Here is a 10297-nt window from a genome sequence, read left to right on the forward strand (position 1 = left end):
ACTTTCTCTTTCTCTCTCTCTGCATGTAACTCCGAATTTCAAATAAACAAATAAGAACTTCATAAAAAAAAAAGGGGGGGGGGGGAGACATAGCTATAAATAAAATACTACATCACGGCCAACTACTAGAGTTTATATCGAACTTGATACTATATGCATCACCTGGCCTATTAACACAGAACTCCTGTGGGAAGGATAGTTAAAACCCGTGATTTGCAAACCCTTCCAAAAAGGAGACGAAGGGGAAAAATCTTCCATCTCATCCCTTCGGACCAACATTTTCCCAACATCCAAAACAAATGCATCATAAAGAACACGGCACATACGTATCTGTCATGACTGCGCTGTCACATTCCTTAACAAAATATTACCAAACGCGCTCCTGAAGCACAACCAAAGCTTAGCACGCTGGGTGCAACTCCAGGAATGCAAGGATGGCTACCATACACAATCAATATATCACAGAACAGAATAAACATGGGGAAAGCCCACAAAGTATCCCTATAGACACAGAAAACCTATTTCACAAAAACTCCCACCGCTTTGGCGATATTAAAAAAAAAAAAAAAAAAAAGGAATCATCAAATCAGGAACAGAAGGTAAACCTCGGCTTGACAATGGCCTCTCACTGAAAACCCACAGAGCGCTAACATCACACCAAATGCCAGTTAACCGGAAACTGTCCTCCTAGACCAGGAAACAGACGAGCGTTTTCGCTCTTATTCCTCCCCGTCAGCAGTCTCGGGGGTCTCGAGCAGGGCGGCTGGGCCATCAAAACGCAAACAGACGGGAACGCGGGGCCGCTCCAGGAGGAGACGGAGCCCCTCTGCTCTGGCACAGCTGCTCGCACACTGGGGAAAGTTCCAGACCGACCGTCCGCACAGCAAGACCACGACTCCACCCGCGCCTTCGGGACCCGAGAGCAACAGGCACGCGCCGGCAGCGAAGACTCGCAGCGGGAAACCCCAACAGCCCCCGCATCACTCACCGCCAAGGGGGCCCGGTCTGCTGGCGGCACAGGGGCCCGCGAAGGCCGCTGCTTCCACGAAGGGCCGAAGAAGAGAACCGCGCCCGGGAAACGGCACGGCAGCCTCGGGCCGCAGCCTCTCTGAGCCCGGCCTGACCCCGGGGGCGCTGGGTCTCCCGCAGGCTCCGCCGGCAGCGTCCAGGACGGCTCCCGACGGCTCGCGCGGGCTCTCCGGCAGCAGCGGACGGGACCCGCGAGGACTCCTACCTGAGCGCCGCGGGCCACGAGGGGCCACTTCCGGGGCACAAGGGGCCACTTCCGGGTCACAGCGCCGGGCGCAGGCGCACTCCCCATGGGCGGCCACCGTGGCGCCGCGGGACGCACCTCCGCGCTGCCTGCCGCGTCCAGCGTCCGAAGCCCCAGGGCTGCAGGCGGGGCGGCCTCTCCAGCCTGTGACCCAGGGACCACGCCTCCCGGCCTCCTGGGCGCCCTGAATGGAGGTCAAGCCTCCTGGCTTCTGCCTGGCCCGGCGCTGGCCGTTGGAGCCGCTTGGGGAGAGAAGCAGAGCACCGGGCATCGCGAGCCCTCTTGCCTCTTGCTCTCTCTCACGGATCGTCCCTCTGGGGGTTCAACCCCCAGGTGGCTACTAAGGCCGGGACCGGGCCAGGCCGAAGCAGAAGCCCGGGACTGTATCCGGTGCTCCACTCTGGGTTCAGGGGCCTGAGTCCTTGGGCCGTCTCCCTCTGCTTTCCCAGGCATGGCAGCAGACAGCTGGATCCCACGGGGAAAGGCTCCCAGGAGGGGCCGGCGCTGTGGGGGAGCGGGTAAAGCCACCGCCCGCAGCGCCTGCATCCACATGGGCGCAGGTTCGAGTCCCGGCTGCTCCACTTCCGGTGCAGCTCTCTGCAGAAGAGGGCCCAAATCCTTGGGCCCCTGCACCCATGCGCTACACCCCGGGGAGGCTCCTGGCTCCTGGCTTCAGATCCGCTCAGGCCTGCCCATTGCAGCCAATTGGGTAGCAGACCAGCAGATGGAAGACCTCTCCATAGCGATTCTCTCTCTCTCTCTCTCTCTCTCTCTCTCTCTCCCCCTCTCTCTCCCTCCCTCCAGCCCTCCCTGAATTTCATATAAATAAGATCTTCAAAAAAAATAAAAAAATTAAGAAAAGGAAGACATAGCTTTAAATAAAATACTACATCAAGGCCAACTATTACAGTTCATTACAATTTGATATTATATACATTACCTACCCTATTAACATAGAATTTGAAAAGGAATTTAACTCACTCTTAGAAAAGGTGTTGGTGGCAGGCAACGCAGCTCACTAGGCTAATCCTCCACCTAGTGGCGCCAGCACACCAGGTTCTAGTCCCGGTCGGGGTGCCGGATTCTGTCCCGGTTGCTCCCTCTTCCAGGCCAGCTCTCTGCTATGGCCCAGGAGTGCAGTAGAGGATGGCCCGAGTCCTTGGGCCCTGTACCCGCATGGGAGACCAGGATAAGTACCTGGCTCCTGCCTTTGGATCAGCGGCGGCCACTGGAGGGTGAACCAATGGCAAAGGAAGACCTTTCTCTCTGTCTCTCTCTCTCACTGTCCACTCTGCCTGTCAAAAAAAAAAAAAAAAAAAAAAAAAAAAAAAAAAAAAAAGGTGTTGGTACCCATTCTTTCTCTTCTACCTTAGAAACGTTCCGTGTGGTATTATCTATGACTTACGCATGAGGAAATCAATGTAGTTTATTTATTCAGACACTTGGGTACCCACTCGCACAGGGACTTGAGACACCTGTGATCTACAGAGTTCTCCACTGAACACAGGTCTGCTCCCCAACCTCCGCCCTCCACAGTCTAGGCCTGCATTTAATGGATGGAGCATGCTTGAACTAGGACAAACCGTGTCTTCCACAAAGCACCATAGAATACGTAAATGTAGCGTCTGAGGTCCCTCTTGGCATTTTCTACGTGCACGTTATCACGTTGGTACTTTTTCTCTCCTTTCTCAACGTTAGATACAAGTTGGGAGGGAGGAAGTCAAACTATCACTATTGGCAGAGGACATGATTCCATACAGAGGAGATCCACACGACTCCACTGAGAGACTATCGAAACTCAGAGTAGAGTTTGGTAAAGTGGCAGGATAGAAAATCAACAGCCTTTGTATACGCAGACAGTGCCGTGGCTCAGAAAGAACGTCTAGGACCAATCCCGTCCACATAGCTACAAAGAAAATACAGGCTCTGGGGACCATTTCAACCAAGGATGTCCACTAGCTGAGAATCACAACAGATTAAAGAAAGGAATAGAAGAGGACAAAAAGCAAAAAACCAAATTGAGAAGCTTCTGCACTGCAAGCAAAACACTCGGCAAAGCGCAGAGGCAACTAACAGAATGGGAGAAATTATCTGCAAAGTATGCAGCTGGTAAAGGATTCACTACCAGAGGTTTTCAAGAAACTCAACAGCAGCAAAACAAACCACCCACTCAAGAAACGGGCCAAGGACTTCCGCAGGCATGGTTCAAGAAAGGAAATCCAAATGGCCAACAAACACATGCAAAAATGCTCAGGGTCACTAGCCATCAGGGAAATGCACAGCAATACTACAACAGCCTTGAGGATGTCAGGGGGGGAAAGGCGGCCTGCTCCGCTGTTGGTGGGAATGTAAACTGGTATAGCCACTGTGGGAGACAGTATGAGAAACCTCAGAAACCTGAATATAGACAAACCAGCCGTTCCACCCCGGGGAATATAGGCAAGGGAAAGGAAATCAGCATATGGAAGAGTCATATTTACTGCAGCTCATTTCACAACAGCAAAGATAGGCAATCAACCAAAATGCCGCTCTCCTGAAGACTGAAGAAAGAAATTACGGGCCATGTACACCACACATACATATACAGACCGCAGGGGAGAGGAAAGGCCATCATTTTGAAATAGCCCTGCCTATATGTTCTCCACTTGAGAACAAGGAGACCACTCTACCTTAGAGCCTAATCGACCTTGGGGAAGGGCAATTAACCAACTCCTGCCCCTGGAAGACTTGCTGTCTTACACAGGGGATAAAAGAGCAAAGAAAAAGGCTAGAAAAGTATTGTGAAAGCTACAGGCTAGGGGTGTAGGCCAATGAAACCAAATATTCAATCCTAAGATTATACATGCTTTCTTCCTTCAATACTTTAGCACATCACCCGGGCTCCAGATCTATACCAGACACAGGTTCTATTTAAGAAGGAATTTCTAGGGAAACCCCAAAAAAGAGTGTGAGACACCAAAATAAAGGCCCCAAAGGAAAATGAAACCTCTGATACCTACAGCAAAGCAAACATTAAATAGCCTAACTCCCACCCAGAGGAACATAAACCTCACACTAAGTGACCTGCTTACTTTGCTTTCTATTACCTGATACATTGTGTCCAGCTTTCAGAAAAAAAAAAAAAAAAAAAGTTAAAGCAAGAAAAATGCAGTCTGAAGAGACAAAGCAAGCATCAAAACCAGGCCCTACCATGGCAAAGATTCTGGAGCTGTCTGACTGGGTTATTAAAACAACTGTAATAGAAAAATTGGACGATATACAGAACCACATGAATAATGCAAACAGATAGATGGAAACTCTCAAAGAATCAAAAGGGGCCGCCAGATCAAAACAACCACTGAGACAGAAACGAAGAATGTCTTGGAGGGGCTCATTATCAGACTAGACACTAGAGAGAAGACAATCCGTGAGCGGGTGTGTATCAATAAAAACTTCCTCAACTAAAAGCCAAAGAAAGAAATGGGGAAAACGCTAATGGAATGCCTGAGATTATGGGACAATTACAAAGGTATGACACACACAAAGCAGGAATACTAGAAGAAAGGAAGGAACAGGGGCAATATTGGAAGTAATGACGGCCGAAAACGTTCCAAAAGCTGAAGGTAAAAACGATAGAGGTTGAGGGGCTGGCGCTGTGGCGTAGCAGATACAGCTGCCACCTGCAGCATCGGCATCCCATATGGGTGCCGGTTCGAATCCCATATGCCCCACTTCCGATCCAGCTCTCTACTGTGGCCTGGGAAAGCAGCAAAAGATGGCTCAAGTCCTTGGTCCCCTGCACCCACATGGGAGACCCAGAAGGTCCTGGCTCCCGCCTTTGAATCGGCATAGCTCTGACCATTGTGGCCATCTGGGGAGTGAACCAGCAGATGGAAGACCTCTCTGTATGCCTCTGCCTCTCTGTAATTCTGCCTTTCACATGAATAAATAAATACATCTTAAAAAAAAAAAAAGGTTGAATATCACTGGTAGAAAATGTTTGGTGATAGAAATATCTCAGATGAGAAACAATGACTTGATCAGCCCTTGTCCTGACTGTCCAGGAACACCTTACTACTTTATTCCTTTTAGTATTTGTTTGTTCTACTTATTACCATCGGCTGAACTCTTTAATTTACACACAATTATTCTTAGGTGTTTAAATTCAACTGAAAAGTGATCCCTGTTAAATATAAGAGTGGGAATAAGAGAGGGAGGAGATGTACAGTTCGGCACATGCTCACTCAGACTTACCCTTAATGGTAGAGCTAGAAACGTGCCAGGGGATTCCAATTCAATCCCATCAATGTGGCATGTACCAATGCCATCTTACTAGTCTAAAGTGATCAGTTTCAGTTCATAATTGATCATAATGAGAGGATTAAATGTCAAAGGGATCACATAAACAAGTCTACTGTCTGCTTCTACTAACTGATAGAATTAAAAAGGAGAAAACAATCCAACATGGGAAGCAGGATACACAGCAGACTCATAGAATGGCCAAAGCCCTAAACAGCACTCTGGCCTCCGAATCGGCCCCTAAGGCATTCGGATCTGGCTAAAAAGCCCATGAGAGTATTTCAGGCATGGGAAGTCAAGACACTCTGGCAAAAGAAAAAAAATGACCTAAATTTAAGAACGCTGTGAGTGAGATCCCAGAGGAAAGAACAGGCCAGCAAAGAAGGAGGTACTTTTCTCTGAAGGGAGGAGAGAACTTCCACTTTGACTCTGGCCTTGTCTAAATAAGATCAGAGTTGGTGAACTCCAGAGGAACTTCCATAGCCTTGGCAGCTCATGACAAGAACCTCTGGTGATTACTGACGTCATCAATAAGAGTGTCCATTGTTAAATCAACAACAGGAGTCACTGTGCACTTACTCCCCATGTAACATCTCTGTCCTTAATGTGTTGTACTCTGTGAATGAATGCTAAAACTACTACTCAAACAGTACTCTATACTTTGTGTGTCTGTGTGGGTGCAGTCTGTTGGAATCTTTACTTGGTATATACTAATTTGATCTTCTATACATGAAGAGAATTGCAAATGAATTTTGATGAAGAATGGGATGGGAGAAGGAGTGGGGGATGGGATGGTTGCGGGTGGGATGGATGTTACTGGGGGAAAAGCCGCTATAATCCAAACATTGTGCTTTGGAAATTTATAGTTATTAAATAGAAGTTGAAAAACTAAAGTATGTGTGTATGTTGGTACAGTAGAGCATATGTGTAGTTTCTCAAATGGTAGCATCAACAGGAATAGAACAAAATTTTTCAAGTTAAAAGAGAGGTCAAAAAATCTATTAAAAAAGAAAAAGGAAAATAAATGTATTTAAAACTATTTTGGAAAATAAGAAAACAAGTATTCAAAATCAATCCCACGAAAACCCCTTTTGATGCCAGCTTGCCAACAGAAGACGTATATGCTCATATAATCACAGGCTCAACTAAGAGGTGATCCTTAACACTTTATAAGCATTTACCCACCTACTTAAAAACTTTTCATAACAAAAGAAATAGCTTTCGGGGGCTGCCGTTGTGGGTGGGTGGGTTAATCCTCTGCCTGCAGCGCCTGCATCCCATGTGGGCGCCGGTTCTAGTCCCAGCTGCTCCTCTTCCAATCCAGCTCTCTGCTATGGCCTGGGAAAGCAGGGGAAGATGGCTCAAGTCCTTGGGCCCCTGCAGTCATGCCGGAGACAGGAAGAAGCTCCTGGCTCCTGGCTTCGGATCGGCACAGCTCCAGCCGTTGTGGCCATTTGGGGAGTGAACCACCAGACGGAAGGCCTTTCTCTCTGTCTCTCCCTCTCACTGTCTGTAACTCTGCCTCTCAAATACATACATACCTACTTACATCCATACAATCTTAAAAAACTAAATAGCTTTCTAACATTTTACTCTATGGATGCAGCAGAATTTGCTACTTACTTATATATTATTCTTTTCCATGTATATATTATTCCTAACTTCATTTTTCCTCCCTCATCAGAAAGGAAGACATGCTCAGTTTTGAAAAACTGTAAATCACAATCATTCAAAAAGGAGAGGATAAAAGCCACCATAACCCCTTCACTAGAATGAGCATGCTAACATGGAGGATTACCTTCTGTGCATTTATCCCATTCTTCATTACAACTAAGGTGACTTTAAACATCTTTGCACGTGAATGTTTGTTTGCATTTTTATTTCTTTAGAGTAGAAGATTGCAGAACAAGTGGATCATAAAGCACTAACTGTGTTGTGATCCTAGAATGCAATATCTAATTTCCTTTGGGAGCATTTCTTTCAATGCTGTTTTTCTCAATGCAGCCCCAGATTACTAAGTCTGAAGCTAAAGCAGCAACTCTTAAGGTTCCAAAGCAATCATACACACATCTGACATCCTAGGAGCAGTGAGTCTCCCTTTCCATGCTCACAGCCCAGGCAGGCTGCCAGGTGTCTTCCCTGCGAGAGCCCACAGGCGGAAAACTCCACACCTCCTGGGCTGAGCTCACTCACTCCCTTCTTCCTTCTCCTGACAGGCCGGCACCACTAATCACCAAGCATTAGAACTAAGAGTTATCCTGAACCACCAATGTTACCTAAGTTCAATTGGTTAAGTTGTACCAGTAGCTACAACTGAACTGTCACTAAGGCCAACTGGTCCTATTTCACACAGACCTTGCACATCCTCCCCCTGCACAGCCACTGTCCCAGTTCAGAGTCTCATCGTGTCACCTACATAACTGCAATAGCTGCTCCCAGAAATTCACTCTGGATTTAAATCTATCCCAATTGTCTAAAATAAAAAGTCATACCATTCCATCAACATCTGTCCTTACACAACCACAACCACACACACAGGAAACTCAATGTATCAAAACCAAACTGCTGATTTCCCCATGAAACCTCTTGCTCTGGCCCCCTATCTTCCCCTGCAATAACTGACCCACCATTTCACCAGCAGCTCAAGTCAAACCCTAGCATCATTCTCACTCCTTCATTTCCATCAAGCCATCAGTGCCACCTGTAAACTTTCTCCACTTCTCTCCATTTTCAGCCTGAGCAGATTTGAAGCAGGAGCCTGCAGCTTCCTCCAGGATTCCCAAACAGTTGCAGGAGACCAAGGACTTGGGTACTCTTCTACTGCTGGGCCGGGCCACAGCAGAGCTGGAATGGAAGCGGAGGTGCTGGGACGGAAGTGGAGGTGCTGGGACTTGAACCACCACCCATATGGGATGCTGCTACTTCAGGCAGCAGCTTCATCCACTCTGCCACGGCTCGGCCCGCCCCCACCCCCAAATGCCCAGGTGGTTGCACTCGTGATCCAGCTGGCTGCTAACAAGCCCAGGAAAGCAGAGCAAGAGGCCCAAGGACTTGGGCACCCGAACCCACACTGGAGTCCTGGATAAAGTACCTGGCTTCTGCTTCAGCCTGGCGCAGCCCCAGGACATCGTAGCCACCTGGGGTGTGAACCCATACACTGACTCTCTCTCCACCACTGCCTCATCAGTAACTCTGCCTTTCACACCAGTCTTTAAAAAGAAAAAACAATCCAGTACTTACCATGAGGTGTCAGAACCTTGGACAGGCTGGAACAGAGCACAAAGGGATTCCTGGGGTTTCTCTAAGCTTCTGCTGTCTAGTCCTTGTGTGCAGTCTGTGAAAATTCACCGGATTACGTGCAAGTTAATTCGAGTGCCCCAGGCCAGTTTTCCCGCACACACATTACAGTTCAGAACCACCCAGAGAAGAGAGGCCGGGAGTCAAGGCCGCTTCTCACGGACGTGGCCAAGACTGATTCCAGCCAGGGCCAGGAAACCTCCAAAATGGAACCCGGGCCGTGGGAAAAGTTCTTCCTCTCCCAACCCCCGCCTCCACCCACCCACCGGCACTCCTGTCACACTCGCCCTCCCTCGACGCTGCCCCACACGCCTTCCTTCCCCTTCCTTCCACGCCACCCCACCTTCACGCCACCTTTTCCTTCTCCCCCCTTCCTCTCTCCTCCCGAATCTCCCTTGGCCGCCTCTCTCCTCCTCCTCTCCCCTCCACCCCTCACATGCACACCCCTTGCCTGCTATCTGCACCCCAGGCCCCACCTACCCCGTGACGACAGCAAGGCCATCGCGCCCAACTCACCAAAGAGCGTTTCTGCTCCTCTGGAACAGGAGCCGAGGCCCGAGGGGTAGACTTCCAGACTGCCCAAGAAGAGGACCGCGCCTACACATTTCCAGAAGGGCAAGGTAACTGATGCGGCTGTCCCGGGCTGCAGTGTCTCTGATTCAGGCCTGACCCCGGAGGCACTGGGTCTCACTCAGGCTCCGCCAGCAGCATCGAGGACGGCTCCTCAAGACTTGAACAGGCTTTTGGGCAGGAACAGATGAGGAGCAGACTTCCATCTGAGGATGGCTGAGCAGGAGATGTACCTACGGGTACAATTCCTGGTCACAGCGCAGGGCGCAAATTCACTCCCCACAGGCAGCTGCCATGGCGCCATGGGACACATCTGCATGCTGCTACGTCCAGTGTGGGGTGCCCAAGAGCCGATTCCAATCCCGCTACTCCAGGTTGGGAACCAGGGAGGCAGCCGCTGATGGCCCAGGTACTTGGATCCTGCCTCCTTCCCTCCTGGGAGTCCTGAATGGAGTTCTTGCCTCCTGGCTTCTGCCTGGCCCGGCGCTGGCCTTTGAAGCCACTTGGGGAGAGAAGCAGTGCATGGGGCATCGCAAGCACTCTTGCTCTCTCTCAGTGATTGCCCATCTGGTGGTTCGCCCCCCTCCCAGGTGGCTACAAAGGCCAGGGCTGGGCCAGGCTGAAACAGAAGCCAGGGACTTTATCTGGTGCCCCATTCTGAGAACCTGCCACCGGGCCCCTGGCTCCTGAATACTGGCTCCGGATCTGCTCAGCTCCCATCATTGCGCCAATTTGCAGAGGACCAGCAGATGAAAGACTTACTTTCTCTTTCTCTCTCTCTGCATGTAACTCCGAATTTCAAATAAACAAATAAGAACTTCATAAAAAAAAAAAGGGGGGGGGGGGAGACATAGCTATAAATAAAATACTACATCACGG

The 10297-nt window shown here is 49.4% G+C and overlaps 1 protein-coding gene across 1 annotated transcript in view; it reads right to left on the reverse strand.

The window, feature by feature from the left end:
* Positions 1-9050, reverse strand: part of LOC127486657 (putative ATP-dependent RNA helicase DDX60) — a 101313-nt gene extending 92263 nt beyond the window's left edge. Inside the window, 1 exon segment of the mRNA XM_089303228.1 lies at positions 8792-9050. Coding sequence (XP_089159354.1) covers positions 8792-8794 — 3 coding nt within the window. The 5' untranslated portion in view covers positions 8795-9050.
* Between the last annotated feature and the right edge of the window lie 1247 nt (positions 9051-10297).

Source organism: Oryctolagus cuniculus, chromosome 8 (assembly GCF_051225735.1).
Source record: "Oryctolagus cuniculus isolate XC-2025 breed Fujian yellow rabbit chromosome 8, ASM5122573v1, whole genome shotgun sequence".
NCBI lineage: Eukaryota > Metazoa > Chordata > Mammalia > Lagomorpha > Leporidae > Oryctolagus > Oryctolagus cuniculus.